General features: G+C 50.3%; 2 protein-coding genes across 2 annotated transcripts in view; both read left to right on the top strand.

Moving 5' to 3' along the window:
- The window catches only part of LOC144143471 (neprilysin-21-like), a 165,566-nt gene that overhangs the window by 108,746 nt on the left and 35,798 nt on the right, over positions 1-21,022 (top strand). Inside the window, exons 11-12 of the mRNA XM_077675217.1 lie at positions 2,225-2,292; positions 11,045-11,163. Coding sequence (XP_077531343.1) covers positions 2,225-2,292; positions 11,045-11,163 — 187 coding nt within the window. The remainder of the gene's footprint in view (positions 1-2,224; positions 2,293-11,044; positions 11,164-21,022) is intronic.
- Positions 7,124-9,045, top strand: LOC144141709 (uncharacterized). Its single transcript, XM_077673221.1, has 3 exons — positions 7,124-7,279; positions 7,810-8,007; positions 8,068-9,045. Exons 1-3 carry the CDS (start codon positions 7,124-7,126, stop codon positions 8,851-8,853), a joined length of 1,140 nt encoding a protein of 379 aa, XP_077529347.1. The 3' UTR covers positions 8,854-9,045.

The following is a 21,022-nucleotide window of genomic DNA, read 5'->3' as shown; positions in this document are numbered from 1 at the left end:
CTAAAATAGGCAAGCTTGAACAAGAACCACGCTGTATTCCCAAAATAATAAAATTACATGGAAAGAAATGACTCTGTTTAAAGAATCCCCTAGTCTTAAGCTGTGCACGAAAAGGCATGCAAGGATAGCCGTCACTGTTCTTCACGCTTTTAACCTCTTCTCGTAATTGCTAAATTTTTGCGAGATCGCTTGGGCCTGAATGACAAGGTAGAATCTCCCGCATCCGCAGTCTCTATCGGAGTCTCTCTCTGACAACCTAGGCTCAAGTACTTGCAACAAAATATAAAGAACCACCGAGCCTTTCTTGAGTAGTGGGTTTCATCTACTCGCAAAATTTGTTACAGCGGAACACCTCTGGTATAAACACGGAACGACCACCTCCAAACAGCATGGCGCTTTTTGCGAGTGTTCATTGGGGGACACTTCGGTGCTACTCCGACATTCTTCATGCAGGGCGCACAGCGATAGGACGCAATGGAGGGGCAGACACAGTGCGCTGACTATTAACTGTTGGTAGCCCGCACGCGCAGCGCTGTTGGCAGTCGATGCTGTGTCAGCACCCCTTGCTTACATCCTTTTGCTGGGCGCTTTGCATCAAGAAAATATGTCGCTGTACTGAGTGCAGTCTACCAACTCTACAACATATTCCTAGTTTTTTTCTCGATCATAGGCTTGTTTATATAGTTTCGGCTGCTGTGAAAGCGGCACCCTGCGTTTTCCTCGGTCGTAGTCTGCTTTTTTCTGCTCCCCTCGTAAAAGCAATCATCGCGGACCTAATTAGCGGTCTTATTTGTGCACTTCGTCATTGTTAACAGTGCTTGCAGATGATGAAGGTGGGGTGTTTGTGGTTTGGGACACCTTGAAAACGGACAGTTCAAACCGAAACTGGTTGGCGCTTTCAGAAGGCGGTAGAGGCTGCGTGGGGTGAGAAGATCAGGTTCACGGATCTAAACTACTCGCGCTATATCACTTTCTCGAGAGTAGTGCACAATTAAAGTCAGCGTATATGAACTGTGAACAGTGAACAGTGTATGATGTATGAGGAGGACGCATTTGGAGGAGGCTTGCAGGTGCTGTAGCGCGCGATTTTCGGGCAGTGCCAAATTAGGTGCACGCTGTAGACTGGCAGGTGCGAGGGAGGCGCAGAACGGACATGGAGAAGGCAAATTGGGTGTACCGTTTACGGAGTGTCTCAGGGGTCAAGCTAGCATTGGCAAAATATTTCTTTATGAAAACTCCGGCTGCTCTTGGGAGCGGGGGCAGAGCGGACGGCGGGCGGGAGTAAGGGCCTTGAGGCGTTTTGTTTTCTTTTTTTTTGTACTGTAGAAGCTGTATAGCTGGCGGTAATGACTCAGAAGGCGGGTAGCAGCGGAGGCATAGAGGTTATACCCTCCCGTGCAGCCCAGTGGGCTGCCTACTTTCCCTGTGATGACCCTCCGTGTCCAGGCGACCAGTCGATGCGAAGATCGATGCCGCTAAATTTGAGGATGGAGATCTGATAAAGGATTTTGTTGGCGAAAAGTACAACGTCAACAAAATGCCAGCAATGTCGAAACAAACAAACAAAATAAATAATTTCATAGAATGGCAACCATGTAGATGCCATTACTGAAACTAAATAACCACTTTTGTTGTGAGAGGTCACTGCACAACACAAAGTTTCTTTTTCGTTGCACGTCTCGTCTCGACTACAACGAGTTCGTTAATGAAAAAAAAACGTTATTTACAACAGAATACACACAGAACATGCCTGCTGGCCGCCAACGTTCTTCATCATTCTCAGATTGGCAGCGCTCGTTTCGTCGATCAGTCTCATTATAGTACTGCTTAGAACGGTGCGCTTCATGAGCAGCTGATCTTTAGTAGGTCCCGGTCGTTGTTCGGTTGTGCTAAAAGCGGTTTCAGTTATTTGCAGGCATTGCTTTCTACTGTCGAGTACATGCCGTCCTTAGCTGGTCCCGTAGTAATTCGGCACCACTTTTTCGCCACTACAACGCCTTCGTTAACAGAAAAGAACTGTAATTACATGTTAGTACACACTGAAGACGGCCGCCATCATTATTCATCATCCTCTTCTGCCATTGCCCGCACTCATTTCTTTGTCCTCCATAGAATAAAGTTTTAACACTTGTTGCTACGATGGGGAAGTAGAAAATGTTGCATTGATTAGCCTCATTTTCTCTTGATTTCATTAGGTCGTAATGTGCGCCCTTCTTATCCGCAGGCCCATCGATGCCGCGAGGTTTGGCTTCCAGGTGGCTCGCGAGATTGCACGGGCCTTCCTAGCCAGCGGTCAGTGCATTGGCCTCGCGCGTTTTTTCCCGCTCACCGCGATGTAACACGCACGCGCCATTGGTTTCACTTTGCATTTTTAGCGTTGAACGTTTGTACGCTGAAAACTGGGGCACAGCGTAACGGAAGAGCGACATGCCCGGGGTTGACAGAAGTGGGCCACGCCGATGATACTGTTACCGGGTTATCCGCGAATCCCTATACTGCTGTGTCGTGTCATGCTGTTACATTGGCCATCTTCCAGTCACGCGTGTAAGGTAAGTGAGAGGGAGAACGGATGCATGGCGTTGGCAGAGGTGCATCCGGCCAGGTAGAAGAGAAAGCTGAGGAAGGTGTTTCCGGCCTAACGGCCTTGATTTTACTGCGCCCAAAATAGCATTTCGCATGCCTTATAATTACAGCCTGCGTCAATCTGTTACGGCTGCAGCAATATTGGTTAGACGATCGCGACTGTCATCAGTGACCCCATTCTCGTAGTTGTACCTCTAAATCATGATGGGGTGACGCTATAATATTGTAACGTGGGGCCGCAGATGACACGAACCATGTAGCGATGTAGCGATGAAGCGATGTATTGATGGTGAAGAACTATTCACATCAAGCCATAACCGAGCCCGGGCTGGCTGCGCCGCACACACAGCTCTTCTTAGTCGTCATCCTTGGTCGGGGGGCCATCGCCCAACGGGGATTGTCCCGTCCCGTGACATCACCTCCCCGGTCTATGACGACCGTCCCGGTCGACGCCGTTGCAAATGGCCGATTGAAGGAGGATGAGTGCTGGGATGAAAAATGCAGTGACGAATCGCTTGCCGCCACAGATGACGATGACGGCGTTGATGATGCCTGGCCCAGCAACAGGAATGGCTTCAACCGCGGCGAATTACCAAACGTCCTCGAGCCACGTCGGACGGTAAAGGGGGGGAACACATCTTTGGCTTGTCTGGGCACGGCTCATTTCGTCTGGTCTTCATTCGGGTCTTTCGGGCTGGGGAACACGGGGCGGGGGAGATCGTCGTCTTCTGGTCTTGACTGAGTGGTGGCGGCCCAGCGCGGCTTCATTGTCTTTGGCGGCTGCGTCCACGCCGATGCGATGCGATGCTGGGGCCAGGATGGGAATGCCGAACCCGCACACTCCACCAAATGTAATGTGGCCGGAGATGAAACGAACCATGTAGCGACGTAGCGATGAAGCGAGGTATTTACATAATAGTGAAGAACTCTTTACATCAAGCCATAACCGAGCCCTGCCACCACGTTACAATATAAAATAATGTGCTCCAGCACGGCTTACCATATGGATCAAATAAGTAAGCAGGGACTTATTCAAGTTAGTTTAGGTTTCGAATAAAAGCAGGACTGGCTTACGTCTTTCGTGACCCCTGGAACCCATATACGCTCCGTTTCTGCTAATATTACTGCGCGACTCTTGACCCGAGGGTTTTCAATTGTCAGAGCGTAGCCGTGGCAATATGATGTGGGCTGCTTATAGTAGCATATCTACTGCATGTGCACGTGGGTGGCACTAGAGAGATAGGCGAATTAAGAAGTGCCGTAATAGTGGCAACATTGCAGTCGACGTGGCTCGAAGCGTATTCGAAAATGTAGCAGAAACTTCCGAGTGGGAATTTTTAGGGTGTGTGCAGGCATCCTTTTCTCATCTCTGCATGTACTGGAACTTCACAACAGGCGGGGCGCGCTCCTTACTATTTAGCTGCTCTCTATTGGGGCGCATTGCCAAAGCGTCTTCGGCGACTCCCTGCGCCACACCGTCAAACATGACGCAAGAAAAAAAATTCCCCCGCACCTCCCCGAGGGGGATTGTGAGGATAGAAATGCATTGGCTGCACCGATGAGTGTGATGCGATTAATGGCGAAGAGAGAGGCGAGAGTGTGAGCGTAATCATTTATTTTTTTCTTTTCCCACACCCGTCATTTCCGCTTCGTTATAGAGAAGCGTCTTCGAGACCGCGTTGAGCGCAACCGCCAACTGCAGAGGATCGTTCACGTCAAAGTCGTCGGGAATCGTTTCGAACTCACCGTCAGCATCATCGACGTCGTCTTCCTGCGGTTCCTCTCGTTCGCCGCCGTCATCGAAGTGATCGAGCCGACTCCAATCGACCCGAACGTTGATGGCGCGATACAGCGGGGTGTGTTCCAGGTGCTTGAGCCAAGCCAGGATGTTGCCGCGCTTCACCAACCCGCGCTTGTACGTTGCCTCCGCTTGTACGTTGCCTCCGCGCTTGTACGTTGCCTCCGCTTGATGTGAACGTCGAACGCAACGTCCTCGGGTACCATGCGAGGAAGGCACCGCACAACCTTCGATACGTCGATGGGCACGTTCACCGTCTGTCCCTTGATTCCAAACTGCCCGTTGCCTCGAGTCAGCCGCCTGATGCTCATGAAGGGGAGTCGAGGCGCGATGAGCCACTCTTCGACCGGCTTCATATCGGGAAGATGCGCCGGCCGAGGAGGATAACGGTAGCCAAAACTCACGCAGCCCTCCTCTTCGCAGCTTTGTCTTCTTCTCCTTCTTCTTCTTCTTCAGCGGTTCCCCTACGGGAAGATGACGATGGTGGTTGAACGCGAAGCTATCTCGTGATGGATTGTTTGGTTGGCCAATCCCTAGGGGCATCATGCCACAATCATCATCAGACGCGCTGCGGACGCCGGCCAACGTACGCAAGACCAACGTTACTAGATACTTTTTTTCAGTTTGCAAACTGCGGCGCCGCGAGTGTCACCCTTCCCTGTACCGCCGAGAGGGGGCGCGCTTGCGGCTTTTTGACCGGTCTGAGGGTCGTGCGGAGTGCGGAGCACGTAGGTGCCCGGACCCACGCCGGCGGAGTTACTGCAGGTGTGTTCTTATGCCGGGTGCTGCTTTGTTGCTTTCAAGTGTGCTTCGTAGTCATCGCTGTCACTGAGTCCCAGCGAGATTTATATCGACGTAACTCGCGTAGTGTGTGCTCTGGCTGCAACTTACTACAGTAGCGATCAACGTGGTGCCCGGCGTGGCGCCGACGCTGTCAGCGTTGGCGTGATCTGCATGGTGCCGGGTGTTTTTTAATGTCTTCAACTCAGTCATCGATATCCCTGTGAGCTACACAGCTCACATGTGTCATGTGACGGTTCTTGAATGTGAGAAAACATGCCTCGCTGCTTTGTGACTGGTTGCCGAAGTGGGTACGATTCGACGAAATCCGCGGCCGAAAAGAGACATTTTTTCAAGCCTCCCGCTGACGAGGTGCGCCTTCAACTGTGGCGACGGGCTATACCGAGATTGGATAAGGAACTGACAAGCTCTTGCGCTGTTTGTGACCTTCACTTCCGAGAGGAAGATATTGCGAAGGACTACGTGCACCACGTTCATGGTGACGTAGTTCTCATTCCGCGTGGTAAGTGGGCTCTTAATGAAGATGCTGTGCCGCGCATTTTTCCAAATTGCCCGAAGTACTTGTCCAAGCCAGCGCGAAAACGCAAGGCCCCAACCGTGCGTGCACCGCCTCAGCCTAAGCGTAAAAAAGATCAAAAGGACAATGACCAAGAAGCTGCGACACCGGACTTCGGCGTCTCTTACGAAAGCAGTGGTGGCAGTGAAAACAGTCTTACGCTGGAGAACAACACACAGCTCTTCAGCGAGTTGTCTGACATAGCAGCAGCAGGCCAACGGATCCAGGGTTGGTCACTCGAAGCTGTTGGCACTACAATCGTGTTATATAAGCTGACAATGAGAGAAGACATTCCAGAGATCGACAGGGCTGTGGTAGTTTCCAACCGCCTGTCCTTGTCTGTCAGTGCCAAGGGGCAACGTGTTACATCAGCCGTGTATAGCACTGGTGCGGATATTGAATTGAAATCGTGTGATGATTTAAAGTGCCTACTTTCACGCATTGAAAGGCTGAACGTTTGTGAAGGTTGCCCCGCTAATAATTACCCCCACGTCTTGTCATCATCTGTGGCCGTTAAAAATGGGGAATCATGGCATCGCAAATCGTGCACAATTCTGTGTGTGACTGCAACATGTCAGGAATGCATCACTCTGCACAAGCTGTTTTCACGGCGGCGCAAGACACGCAACAGCTTGCAATCTAAGAGCACCAAAGTCAAGTCTCTGCGCCGAAGGGCAATACGAGCAACCATGCAGAGAGAAAAGTTGAAGAAAGAGGTAGCCACCGGGAAAAAACAACTTGGGAATGTTACAGAAGAGAGCATGGAACGTGCACTTGACATTCTTCCAGCCAAACAGCAGCTGGTTTTCAAGAATGCTTTTCAGGTAGCAAAAGCAAAAGCAAAAAACGGGAGGCGATACACAGAAGAGTGGCTGATGACATGCCTTCTCCTGCAGATTGCAAGCCCTAAAGCTTACAAGCTGTTATCTGATATGCAGCTTTTGCCTCTTCCTACAAGAGCACGCCTTCGTCAGATTATTAGTGGAATTCCCTGCAGATATGGCTTTAATGAGGTATCGCTGCAGAGCATCCAAGAGCATTTTCAGGAGAAGAGCCACCTTCAAAGGTGCGGTGTTCTGTTGCTTGATGAGGTAAAGCTCAAGCAATCTGTTGCTTTCAACAAAACATCGTATAAGATGGATGGCTTTGTTGACTTTGGCGATGAGACGAATGCCACCACTGAGCAGCTCGCTGACCACGCACTGGTGTTAATGTTTGTCCCATTGTTTGAGGGCTGGGTTCAACCCATAGCGTCTTTTGCCACAAGAGGTGCTGCACCTGGACGGATCCTTGCACGGCTCATTTTGAGTGCTGTGTTGCAGCTTCACAAGCATAATGCTTCAGTGCTTGCTGTTGTAAGCGATGGAGCTGGTAATAACCGCTCAATGTGGACAACCCTGGGCATATCAGGAGACATGATGTCACCATGCAACAGCATCGAGCATCCCTGGGAACCTTCACAGAAGATCTTCTTTATCTGTGACGTCCCGCACGTGGTAAAGTGCATCAGGAATCATCTCAAAAAGCACACCTACGGAATGGTAAGAGTAAATATGTGCATTTAGTTGCAACCAAATACTAAAAACCGTTCTGTTTCTTTCAGGCTGGAGATCATCAGATAAATTTCGCACATTATGTTGCCCTGTACGAATCCGGGAAGAGCAAACATACACGAGTCGCACCAAAACTGACGAAAGCACATGTTGCCCCAGACAACCTTCAAAAGATGAGCGTCCGACTAGCTACACAGGTGACACCTTTAAAGACAGTGCAGGCTAGTTTGGGCTATCTTTCAACTAACTTATCAATGCACTTTTTTACAGCTATTCAGCCGAGGAACGGCTATTGGCATCCGAATATACAGAGAAGCCGGTGTTGAAGGCCTGAGGGGCTCTGAGGGAACCGAAGCATTCACCATACTCCTCAATGACCTGTTCGATGCTTTAAACATAAAGCTACCCGAAAGAGGCATCAAGCGCCACTCAAAGGAAATACAGGCAAGCCCTAGTTCCTTTTCATACGTGTTGAACTTGGTGCTTATAGTGCGCTTACTTTTACCTCATTCATTCAGGTCATCAAGGACTTCTTGGAAATGCTGAATTCTACAGAAAAGAACTCCGTGGAGCAAGGTCTCAAGCTCTTTGCATCGCAGCAAACCACTCAATCTCTGCGCGTTACCTTGATGTCAACGCTTGAAATCATCGAGTTCTTACTGGATCAGGGCGCACACTACGTTTTGACAGCAAAGTTGAACCAGGACCCCTTGGAGGTGAGCGTGTTACTGCTGCGACTATGAGTGTTGAGCTATGAGTAATGAAGTTGGTTGTAGCTTAACAAACTTCCTCTTTTCCAGCGGCACTTCGGGCTTGTTCGGTCATTCGGTGGAGATGAATCTCACCCTACGGTGGTCAACTTTACTCAGATCTTCCGGCTTCTCAGTCTGTACACACCAATAAAGACCGCACTTCGTGGTAGTGTGCAAGGAGTACCAGGAAATGTGCTTGCCAGCGTACAGGAAACACTGCGGACGACAAGAGAAGTTCAGCGCACCAAACATGCTTGTTTGCGTGAATTCATAGAGGAAAAGCTGCTAAAGATCACTTGTGAAACGCCCAGAGAACCTGAAGAGCAGGATGACGACCACTCTTACTTCAAAGGAGAAGTGGACGACGCCATTGTGTACTACATTAGTGGATATGTAGTGTACAAGTTTGAAAAGCACACAGCATGCCTTCTGTGCTTAGAAGATATAAGCAGTGCAGCGCCTGTCGTTGGCTCTGATGCCTATCTGACAACCTATAGAAGTTTCAAGGAAGGCTGCATGAAGCATCCAACAGCTAAAATGTTGCGTGTGATGAGAGTTGTTAATGATGTAGTTTCTGCAACATTAGATGAGGCTGGTGCTTGCGAAAATATTTTTTGGAAGGTGCTAGAAGAGCTTGAAAAGTGCAGCATTGCTCGCTTGGGCTGTTCAGACCATGAATCAGCATTCACTTGCCAAATATTGAACTTTGTCATTGTGACAAGAATGCATTTCTTTTCCAGAGATTTCAACCATAAATTAGAAAGCAAGGAAAAGGTGGCTGTAGCAAACAAAAAAGCACGTCTCCTGTAACTCTGGCTCTTGCCTTTGAAAAAAAGTGACTTCCAGTTTGTTTGTTTCAGTGTTCAGTAAATTGTGTTTAATTTGACTTTGTGTTCAGTGTTCAATAAATTGTGTTTAATTTGACTTTGTGTTCTCGTCATCTCTCGCATTTTATGGCCTTAAAAAGGGCAAACTTTTATTGAAGTAGTTCGGTATCTTTCTTCTAAAATAATGTGAATCGTACGATTCAGTTATCTGGAACGAACAAGTCGTTCTGGGCTTTACACTTCAACATATCCGGCGTCATTAGATGGCTGTAGTGCGTGGCTCATCGTACAATAATATCTAAGGTTCTACGGGCTAAAACCACGATATGATTATGAGGCACGTCGTAGTGAAGGGCTTTGGAAATTTTAACCACCTGGGGTTTCTCTAACGTGCACCTGAATCGAAGTGCATAGCCCTCTAGCATTTAGACTTAATGCTGTGGCCCACTGTCAATGGTTTTTTTTTTACATAGGCAATCGAATTTTAAAGAACAGGAACGCGAAAGAGCTGTATGAACAGAAGTCCCGCAAGATTCGGCCATCGCGCTCACGTCTCTGCCGTGTGGCATCGCCTTAGCGGCTCAACTGGTGATTTACTTGCACACTCGTAATAACCTTCGCTCACCCTCTCGGGAAATAACTCCCCTTACACAAACTTAACTGCGTAAATTCCGTTTAACATTGCGCGAAGGCTCCGTTACGATGCGGCGACCGGTCAAATGGCGTCGGAAGCGCCACCTAGAGAGCGGGAAACGAAGGGGGCCGCGTTTCGCCGCCGCATCCCGGCGGAGTTTGCAAACTGAGGTAATCTAGTAACGTTGCGCAAGACAACCCCCGGCTCTAATGCATTTCTGCATAAAAAGCTAGGACATGGCCCTACCTGAGAAGCGTAAAGCCTAGTTATAAATATAAAGTGAAAGTCGGCCCAGATATCACTGTGCCGCCTGGCCTCGCCGTACGTGTCAGCGTGTAGCATTCATTGGCCTCGGAATTGAGGGAGGCCTGCTAGAAGCCACCTCCAACCGAGCAACCACCGGCATGGCACTGCAAGAAAAAAATAAATATTGTGGGTCACGTGCTTGGCCGACTCCGGCAGCTCGAGAATGGCCAACAACGAGGGAGTGGTACCAACGGAGGTGGGGTTGCGAAGGCTGGCAGCATGAGGTTGTGCCGTCTCCTGGCTTTTTTCTTCCTCGATGCCGTCAAACTGCTTTGCAGTCACAAGACCAACCGCGCTGCGTCATGGCGCAGCATCTGCGATGGTTATTTCTGTTACCCACGCACACCTATGGAGGGCGTCGCTTGTGATCATGCGCACAAAGTACAGCCGATTTTTGCTAGAGTAAAAAAATATCAGAACTCCCCCCCTCGCTTTATTAATATAGGAATGGAACTTGCTCCCGGAAAGTCTTGCTCGTCTGACAGAATCATCTTCCTTTCAAACCGCATTGCATTCATTTATCACCCAAAACATTGACCAGTAAGCCTTATGAACTGCTTTGTTGAAAAAGTGTTTTAAATTGTGAATTTTCTTAGTTTAAGTTGCCTAGTGTAATTCTCTAACGTGCAGAAAGTTTTGAAATGTTTGATTTTATTCAATGTATGATTTGCAATTTGACTACGGACGATTTTGATCTTACGGGTTGCTCTTCCTCGCACCTTTTACATAACCCCATTGCAGTACTAACTTATTTGCGTTCATTTGCGTTAAACAAAGAGACGCGAGGAAGAACGATGAATGATGGATGTATTCTGTATGTCACGCCTCGTTCAACTGTGCAATAGTGTTGTGTTTGTTTTCAACCCATTGCCCCTCCATGTAATGCCCCTCACGGACCCTTAGGGTACAACAATAAATAAATAAATAAATAAATGAATAAATAAATAAATAAATAAATAAATACGTTGCGTAAGGAATGACAGATGCAGAGGGGAAGTGGCCACGGGGTCCTTACTACGCATTCAAATATTGTTGCGTATTACCACGTTTGGGGTACCTTTGCAGTGGTAACCGAAAAATAAGACTAATTTTTAAAGAAAATAATTCAATTCAATTCAGTTCAATTTTGTCCGTGGTTCATTTGCAGAACAATTCCTCGCCTTGTTGCATCGACTCGCAATCATTTCTTGCCAATTCTGTGAAACTGAGCGACCGTATAAACCGCGATCCACAGGTCCGTTTTCCAAGGACAGTAAATCCGTGAAGAAGCCGTCCGACCGAGCGACGCTGGAGGAGTTCAGGAGCCGAAAGAACTGCTTCCTCCACCAGTACGGTCAAGTCTACGGCAAACAGGTGAGGCCGCCAGTGTTGCCAGCATCGCACACATGTAGCGCGTATTCTAGTAGGGAGACCAAACCTCCAAACAACGCAGGTTTTCACCGCCAAGGTGAAAAGCACTCATAAGTTCTAATCCCATATGGGCAGGTAATTGAGGCTCCCACCCGCAGAGCACGTTCGTCGCTGACGCTGCCTACGGTCCATTGTGCAGTGTCACTTTTACGTTTCTCGGTCAAAAAAAAGACGTGTATTTTTATAGGCTTCTTTGGAGCTCATAAGCGACAGAAAAATTTCGAGCTGTGGAAAGAGCCATCCTCCTACTCCTACTGGCTCCTACTGGCACTTGCTGTTACAAAACACTCGGGTGGTCGAAGGATGTAGGTTTCTGCAATCGCTGTGTGTAGAGTGCTGTCTGACATCCCTGTAAACGCACCATTAAAGCAGCCATGAAGAGAAAACACAAGTTTGGTTCATTCGAAAGATTGCCTCGTTAGAACCATAACGACACCACTTATAACGCAAACTTCGCTCAAATAAGCTACATAATTAGGAAAAAAGGAAATGACCATGCGACCCACCAGCTCATTTTCAGCAACAGAACCTTTGATGTCACTTGGGAATGCTCTGCGATTGGCGGAGGCCGGCAAAAGCAAACGCATGTTAGGCAGGGCTTACAGCTTGCATAGCGAGCTAAATGCCCGTGAAACATACTGCACATTCTTTTTATGACAAAGAACGGTGGAGTAAACGGTTGAAGGTCCGAACGAACTCGCAAGCGTGTGCGCCAATGCGTACGAAACTAGCGCCGCGGCCGAGCTCGACATCTCGCCGTCGCGCAGACGAATTTTCGGGTTCGAGGCTCTTCGGGGCCAACGAACCGTTCCAGCACGCACAGCCGCGACCTTGCTTCGTATCGTAATCCCTTCACAGGAGGTTGGCCGTCATATCGCCAACCAGCAAAGGTAAAAATAGAAACGAGGGGAGTAAGGAACAGCAAGAAGCGACGAGATAGTGCCAGTCGTCGCGTAAGTTTCGAATGGTGTTGGCTTGCTGCTGTCGTTACGAGCTCGTTTCCAGTTTACAACCACTGAAAACTTCAGTTTGTTCAGTTGCGGCAGGGACCCTTACGTTAGCTCACTCCTGGGACATGTTTGCGCTCGTCGCCGACTTCGTGAAATCGCTCTGACCTTGGGGGAAAAAATGCCGTAAACACCGCGCATTGACGCTCGTATCTTTCTGGTCGAAGCAGAGAGCTCGCGCGAACGGCTTTCCATACACGACACCGGCCAACTGGCATAAGTGATACTGCTACTGAAATTTAACTATTATTAACCGTAATCAAAATACGGCACATACGTACCAGTCTATATTCGTCCGTCGCGACGGGGCTGACGAGGCAGCGGTGCCGACGGCTGGGCGTTCGTCTGTTGTGGCAATCGCGGAATGGTCGCTTTCCGGTCCACCGCGTATCCCACAACTCTTGCCGCTCGTGCACTTAGAAGCATTGAGCGTTTTTGTGGTGTGAGGTTGTTAAATGCAAGCCCGAGCTCCTCGGCGAGAGTTTTGTTCTCCGGATCAGGCGATTCCATGACTAGGGCTGCGGGTGCACTAGGTTTTACTAGTATTTTTAAAATGGCCGCCGTCTCGGTCGACTCCCGCGTGTGGGTGCTATATGGAGTCGACATACTAAGTATCTGTTTCATGGACCGGCCCGTGTGACGCCATTGCTCACGTCACCAAATGTGCAATTTTAGCGGGAGATTTAAAATTTTGGCTTAAATTGCCTTATTTCTCAGTGAATAAAGCATCATTTGCTTCCGGGAAAGCGCTTGGGGTACTATGAAACACCTAATCTTTCGAATAAAACAAACTTTTGTTTTCTCTTCATGGCTCCTTTAAAGTGATGTCAGGCGACGTTTTCTTGGTGTGTTTCGTGCCTGGCATGAATTCGCTCTTTATAACATAACGTAACCCCTCAACTTCACAGAAACCTATCATTTAAAACTTCAAAAACAATTACTTCGTGTAGCGCAAAAAATGAACAAGCACAGAAAGAGATGGCGCTCACAAGCTTCCAACTAATCTTTATGGGCAATGCCACGAGTAGAAACACGCATGCGGGACGCTATCATGCACAAAACAAAGGAAAGAAACGAAACCAGACGTTATGAAATTCGCACACAAAGCAAACCGCGCAAAGATGTGACGTCCAAAAAGGCAGCACGAGGCCCCCCCCCCCCCCCCTTTCAGATATTCAGTCTCCTCAGCGCAATGGTCCCCCGGGCGCCTCAACAATTTCCCTTGTGTTCTGACTGGCGTGCTGAGCAACGACGGCACATCACTCAAAAAGGGGTGCACAGCCGCAATGGCGGCAATGAGTGCACCATATGCATGCTGTAGTCACGCTCGCGCAGCCGGTCATTTAGGCAGCGACCTGTTTGCCCAACGTATATTTTTCCACATTTCAGAGGAATCGGATACCTGCAGTTCCCACGCGGGCCGCGAAAAGATTTTGACAGCGAAGCCGTTGAGTGTATGGCGTCAATATAGGCGAGCGCTCGTGCACGCGTGCCTCGAGCGCACGTTCGTCAAGCTAAGCATCGTGTAGCGATTCAGTGCGCCGCTGGTCTGTTCCCGCGTACTGCATGCTTCGTGCAGCACTCATAAGCAGCGCCTATCCTCCTCACATGCGCCGCCCGCGTGCTCCCTCGCTGTCGATGACTCAGCCTCGGAGGCTGCCAAGGCGTCTTCATCAAGAATCGGAAGCTGCAGCCGAGATCTGCTCTACCTCCTCTCAACGAGCTCAACGAGCGCCGCTGCCGCCGGCCCCTCACAAACTCGGAAAGAGGGTTGTGTGTGTCTGTACTACAGTCGAGCCCACATATAACGGCCCCTTTAAAACAAGATTTCGCTTATAACGAACAAAACGCGCGTGAGCGTCAAAATATACGTTATTTCAATGACATAAAATCCCACGTACAACGAACGTCTTTGGCTCTGCCGATCGGTTAGAGCGAACGGCCGGCGCCGCGATGTCGGTTGAAATGACGGCCTCTGCCCAGCTCTGCCGGTGCAGGTGGCTTTCCCGAACCTCCTCGCAGGCAAAATGGGTAAATCGGGATTTTTCCGACTTCAGCCCAGGCAGTGGCTGGCTACATCGCTTCAAGGTGCGGCACGGCATTGTTTTTAAGTTGATTGTCAGCGAGGCTGCGTCCGCAACTGACCACGATGTTGCAGCGTGGCTTGAAAAAAACGGAAAAGGTATTTCAAGCTATGCGGAGCACGGCGTCTACAACGTAGATGAAACTGCGTTATTTTACCAGAGGTTGCCGGATAAAACGCACGCTATGAAAGGCGACACATGCACTGCGGCGGGATGCATAGCAAAGTGCGCGTCACAGCTCATCTGTGCACTAACGTGGATGACAGCGACCGCCACGTGCCCTTCGGCATCGTAAAGTCGAAAAAGCCGCGTTTCTTTAGAAGCTATGTGCCCGCGCGCTACAGGCAGAACGGGACGGCTTGGATGATGCGCGATTTATTCGCGGATTGGCTGAGCGAGTTCGACCGCGACATGCAGAGTCAAGGCAGGCGCGTGCTGCTCGGGATGGATAACTGCTCTGCGCCCAAAGTGCAAACTTCCCTGACGGCAGGGACCATACATTTCCTGCCATCCAATACCACTTCGAAAGTGCTGCCCCTTGATTTGGGAATAATACGTGCCTTTAAAGGAGCCATGAGGAGAAAATACAACTTCATTTAATTTGAAAGAACCAGGATTCAGTATCTCACTCAGCTTAATTAAAGCCACAGATGATGTCTTTTTAACAAAAAAAAAGCAAGAATTATTTAAAAACTTTCAAATTTTGCGCCACAGTGACGTGTTATGAGCAGGCATGACGTCATACGGGCCAACAATAAAACATAATCTTCAGTGCCTTAACTGCACGTTAGCATTCAAGTGATGCGGTCAAATGGAACTAGAGGCCCCATTACAGACGTTCAGTCATGTGTCGTCGCGACAGGTGAGTTAGGCGGCCGCCAATCGCACAAACAAGGTTCCGTGACGTCATAGAAAAGTTGCGGGAAATTGGCTAGGGGGTCGCGACTGCTTCACACGTTTTCTTTCATATCTCCGTAATTTTTTCGAAGATTGCGATGATATTGATATCGTTGTTATCGGGACTAAGCAGTCTTTCTGATAAACCCAACTTGTAGTTTGTCTTCATGGCTCCTTTAAGGCATCGTATAGGCCCCACGTTGTGGAGCGCTTGGTCATAGCTGCTGACCGCCCAGCAGCCAATTTGCCGCTTCGAGGTTCGCTGTATTCAGCTGTAGAGATAATGAAGGCTCCCTGGTCGGAGGTGACAGCCACTTCCGTGCGGGATTGTTTCCGCAAGGCCGGCTTCGTCGACACACAACCTGAAGCCGAGCCTTATGCTTCCCATGGTCAGTCCGGCGGCGATTTGTGGCAGCGAGTCATCGACTCCTACCTGGTGGCCATGACCTGGGCTGGGACGCTTTGGTTTGTGCCGATGAAGGTGCTGACACTGCGGAACCGTGCGCGGACGAGGGTATCGTCAATGAAAGGCGGATGAATCGTCAATGTGAATCGTTAATGAAGCGATGCGGAGAAATCGGACGCGAACGAAGACGAAACTTCTGAGCCTGCGCCTAAGCGCGCCTGTTTCAATAGGCTACATAGAGGACCTTAAACAACTTGTTTACGCCAAGGGCCTCGGCGAAGATCACGCGGCTCCTCTAAATAAACTGGAGACCGCCCTAATGAAGTCTGCACTGCAGAAAGAGAAACAGCCATCACGGACTTGTTTACGAAAAATAAATTATGTTTTGATTGGATTGTAACACATTTAATGAGCATAAAAGTGGGTGGTTTTCTCAGTCCAGATAGCCGCGAGCTAGCGCAGCTGCTTGGGCGCGAGTGATGAGGCGTTCTTGGTCCTCGCACCGTGAGCTGGCCAGCTCGCGCTCCCACTGCTCAGGGGATGGGGAAGGGAAGGGGTTTGGCGCGTAGGGGCATTCCCAGACTAGGTGGTCGGTAGTGTTTGGGACGGAGCAAGGAGGGCAGTTGTAGGGGTAAGTGGAGGGAGATATGTGGTGGAGTATTGTGGTGTTGTAGAATGTGTTGGTCTGCAGTCGACGCCAAATGCGAGCCGCCTGTGTGCGAGGGATGGGTGAGGAGGAGGGTATTGAGGCCGCAGTTGGCGATAATGATATAGGATTTCAGTGTATCGGGGAGGGACCGGGGGATAGATGGAGGGTTCAGAAAGGTCCTCTTCCGTCGACGAAAACGCCCGGAATGTAAGAGCTCGGGCAGCGGCGTGTGCCGCCTCGTTTCCCTCGAGGGAAGAATAGCCTGGTGTTCATACAATCTCGATGTGGGGTGGATCCTTGATTGAGGATAGTATCTTCAGCGCTGAGGGAGAGATGCGGCCTGTACAGAAGTTGCGGCAAGCCTGTTGCGAATCTGTGAGGATTGCCACGTAGTTAGAGAAGCCGTGGTCGCTGCTAGAGCGATGGCTGTCTCTTCAGCCGTCGTGGTTCTTGCGTGGAGAATGCTGAGGGAGGTAACATTGACAGATTTGGAGTCGACGACAACCAGTGCGTGAGCAGGGCGGGATATACGGAGCGACGTCCGTGTATCGGGTGTCCGGTTTGTTGTGGTATTCGGCTCGGAGGCGGGTGACGCGGGCCTGTCTTCTGCCTTGATTGAAGGAAGGGTGCATGTGTTTGGGGATGGGAGACACAAAGATGTGAGCGCGGAGTAACGGAGGGATACGCTGCGGGGTGTCTAAAGGAAGAGGAGTGGGGTAGCCTAGTTTATGCAGTACCGTGCGACCCGTAGGGGTGAGGGCAAGGCGAGTGAGTTGCTGGACCCGCTGTGCTTCGGGGAGCTCAGAAAGGGAATTGTGGATACCTAATTGCAGAAGGCGGGCAGTAGGCGTGAAGGCAGGGAGGCCGAGGGCGATTTTGTATGATTACCTAATTAGGGCGTCTAATTTGGCATGTTCCTTTGGTTTGAGGTTGACGTAGGGAGTACGATATGTAATGCGGCTGATCAGTAGGGCTTGAACAAGACGGCAGGTGTCTGGTTTTGGCATGTTCCTTTGGTTTGAGGTTGACGTAGGGAGTACGATATGTAATGCGGCTGATCAGTAGGGCTTGAACAAGACGGCAGGTGTCTGGTTCTTTTAGGCCATGGCGCTGGGTGCAGATTCTTCTGATCAGATGTGTGAGCTGGGTGACTGTGACATGAAGTTGTGGGAGAATCGCCGCCCCAGAGCCATCTGCGTGGAACGTCACACCAAGTATACGGAGTGAGGGCACTTGGGGAACGGGCGTAGAATCGATCGTGACTGACGGGTCCGGAGTGGGGTTTGGGGGACGGCCTCGGGTGCGGGCTCGAAGAACGAGGAGTGCGGATTTATGTGGTGCACATGTCAGACCACGCTGCTGCAGGTACCCGAGTATGCAATCAACGGCTTGCTGGAGAATGTCTTGTTGATCTCCTGGGGATCCTGCGTTAGTCCAGAACGTGAGGTCATTCGCATAGAAAGCGTGCTGAAGGTTGGGAATGGCAGAAAGCTGGGCTGGGAGTTGAAGAAGGGCTATGTTAAAAAGGAGTGGAGAGATTACAGAGCCCTGTGGTGTTCCTTTCGGCGGAGTCGGGAAAGGGTCAGACTGGAGGGGCCAATACGAAGCGTTGCGGTGCGGTTCTTGAGAAAGGCCCGGATGAAGTTGCATGTGGCCTCCCCGCAATTGGTTGTTTGCAGTCCTTGGAGTATTGCGGCATGCGTGACATTGTCAAATGCTCCTTGTACATCTAATGCAAGTATAGAACTGGGGTGCGTTTTGCTTAAGTTTTCGATAATTTGCTCTTTAAGTTGTAAAAGCACATCTTGGGTAGACAGGTGTGCTCGAAATCCAAACATGGTATGAGGATAGAGGTCATTGTCCTCCAGGAATGCCGTAAGTCGGGAGTGAACGAGGTGCTCGAAGAGTTTACCCAGGCATGATGTGAGGGAAATAGGGCGAAGGTTGTCAATGGAGATTGGTTTGTGTGGTTTCGGGATGAGGGTAATGTCGGCGTGGCGCCACTGAGGAGGAAGGGTGCCGGCTGCCCAGTGCTTGTTGAAGAGGGCAAGGAGAGAGTTGAGGGTGTCTTCATCGAGATTTCGCAAGGTCTTGTTGGTTACTCGATCTTTTCCAGGGGTGGTATTGCGCGTGATGCGGGTGAGGGCCTGCTTCAATTCTGGAATCGAGAAGGGGGCATCAAGCACAGGGTTCGGTGTACCCATGTAGTTGTTATATGGAGGAGGTGGCGGGGTTTGCGGGGGACCAAAAAACTTCGTGCGTAGGGTGTCTAGAAGGTGGGCAGGAAGATGGGGGTAGTTATGAATCACACGTTGAATGTGGTGATACGTGGCAGTGTTGGAGTGTTTTGAGCCCAGCAGATGTCTCAGAATACGCCACGCACGTTTTGTGCTAAGCGTACCCTGCAGCGCGTCGCAGAATGAGCGTCAATTTTGGGTTTGAAGGGTTCGAGAGTATTCCGAGGCACTATGGGTGACTTGAGCGATCCGGCGCTTTAGCGAGCGATTGTGCCTGCACGTCTTCCAGCGGTTTAATAAGCCTCGTCGGGCTGCCCACAAATGTGCGAGATGGGCGACCACACAGGGATTGGCTGTAATGAGGGGGACAACTTTTGTGTACTTCTGAACCAGGGACAGAAGCTGCGATGTCCATTCTTCGAGGTCCGTGATGTCATCTGGCAGGGAGGTGGGATCCTTGCGGAACGAGGACCAATCGGTGCGCGTAGCGTGACCGATTTTACGCTTGAGGGGAAGGCAGCGAATAGTGAGTGCCAGAATGTGATGGTCACTCCCCAAAGTATCCGGTAGTCTCTGCCACTCTAGGTGAGGAGCATTTCGAGCGAAAGTCAGGTCTGGGTTGGTGTCGCGTGAAACACTGTTCCCTATACGGGTCGGGAGGGCTAAGTCGTTGCACAGCGTGAGTGCGTGGTGCTGCGTTGCGTGAAGGAGGGCAGTGCCTTTCCCTGTGGCTTGGTTATAACCCCATGAGTGGTGAGAGGCGTTGAAATCCCCAAGCACAAGAAGAGGGTTAGAGCCGGCTTTTTGTGTAGCCATCAGGAAGAGGGGGTCGATATCCTTAAACGGGTGTTGCGGGAGACTGTGCACATTGAGGATAAAGAGGCTGTGTTGACCAGGGTGAGTTGGGAGAATCTCGACGAAAGTGTGGTTAATGGATGAAGGGATATCATGCTGCTGCGCCGTGAACGTTTTAGAGACGAACATTGCTGTGCGATGAGAGGGATCCTGGGTGAAACATTCGAGACTACAAAGCGTTGGGGTTGGCGTATCGGCTTCCTGGAGGGAAATAACGTCTGGGGGAGATTGGCATATGTAATGATCGAGCTGGGCTTTTTTGCTGTTATATGACCGGCAATTCCATTGATAGATGGTAATCTCGGAGGGGTCAGTCATCATCGGGCGGGAGGGGGGTGGCGGCGGCTATCTGGGCATCGGGATGCTGAGATATCTTCGGCTTCTTCGATTGATTGATTGATTGATTGATTGATTGATTGATTGATTGATTGATTGATTGATTGTGGGGTTAAACGCGCCGACGCAACGCAGGCGATGAGGCGCGCCGTAGTGGAAGGCTCCGGATTAATTTTGACCACCTGGGGATCTTTATCGTGCGCCGAAATCTCGTACACACAGCCGTTTTTGCTTTTCGCCTCCATCGGAAAAGCGGCCGCCGCGGCCGGGAATCGAACCCGCGACCTCGTGCTCAGCAGCGCAACGCCTTAGCCACTGAGCCACCGCGGCGGGTGGCTTCTTCGATTGAGGAGTCCTGTCGCCTTCGAGGGCGTCAAGGCGCTGCAGAATAGCCTGGGTAAGGTTGGATGAGCTAGCCTGTTCTATGGCGGTCATGCGCTGGTTTGACATTTTTTTTTACTATGGGCCATCTACTACGAACTTCGGTGTATAATGAACGGAGGCCGCGTGACGCTCACGTTCGTTATAAGCGGGCTGGGCTGTATTTTCGGCCCTTGCGCACAGAAGCATTGCAAAATCTGCGCAGCCATATAACGGCCATTGTGTTTAAAACCCGTCCTCTCGGTGGATCGTTCGCATTCGTTTTGCAGCAGGGAATCCATGGTGTCGCCCTGTCGAGTTCTGCTGCAATCTCTCCCGTAAGCGCGTTGCTCCTGCATTGCTTAGGCTCATATCGCGTCATGTAGTAAACGAGTTATTGCAAGGTTTGCTTCTTGTAAAAACACTGCGCTAAATTGAAATTACGAAGACGAAGGACGGCGGAACACAGGATGCAGACTTACGAAAGCGCGACTATTAACTGGCCTTTATTTTGCCACCCTATCAGAAAACATTGCAAATATAAACATAGAAACAGAAACGTTCAAAACCCCGCACAAAGCCCTATCTGTGTTAAGTTCTTGATAGTTGTTATCGTCGCTTCTTTTTTGCGCGGTCTCACTCACAGCTGGCCACGTGCGCTCGTCGTCCCCTCTCTCTGGCTCACTGTCACACGGGGAACGTCTTCCGCAGAAGGTGAATTTCCGTGTTTTTTAGAATCACCGATGGCTGGCTGACGCGTGCGCCTTGGCTCCTCGATGCCATACTAAAGACTTCTATAACCTCCCTGGTCGTCCTGCTGTGGGAGCGTGCCAATACTGTTGTTTCATTGAACAGGGGTTCGCATTTGTATTTTTTGCAGTCATCGGCCAAATGCCCGGGCCCTTGTAGCTTGGCGCACGCGTTCTTAGGCTCCCGCAGCCGCGCGTTGAGGCACCTTCCGGTTTGTCCTA

The sequence above is a fragment of the Haemaphysalis longicornis genome, unplaced genomic scaffold (genome assembly GCF_048455015.1).
Source record: "Haemaphysalis longicornis isolate Haplotype H1 unplaced genomic scaffold, Haemaphysalis longicornis Haplotype H1 scaffold_6, whole genome shotgun sequence".
NCBI classification, from domain to species: Eukaryota; Metazoa; Arthropoda; class Arachnida; order Ixodida; family Ixodidae; genus Haemaphysalis; species Haemaphysalis longicornis.
Note: the sequence above shows the minus strand (reverse complement) of the source record. Positions and strands in the feature narration are given on the sequence as shown.

Bases quoted from the DNA above. Each gene is read 5' to 3' on its own strand.
- LOC144141709 (XM_077673221.1), top strand. From the start codon at position 7,124: ATGTGGACAACCCTGGGCATATCAGGAGACATGATGTCACCATGCAAC. The intron at 7,280-7,809 runs GTAAGAGTAAAT...TCATTCATTCAG, and splicing joins AAAAGCACACCTACGGAATG to GTCATCAAGGACTTCTTGGA. The intron at 8,008-8,067 runs GTGAGCGTGTTA...AGTTGGTTGTAG, and splicing joins TGAACCAGGACCCCTTGGAG to CTTAACAAACTTCCTCTTTT.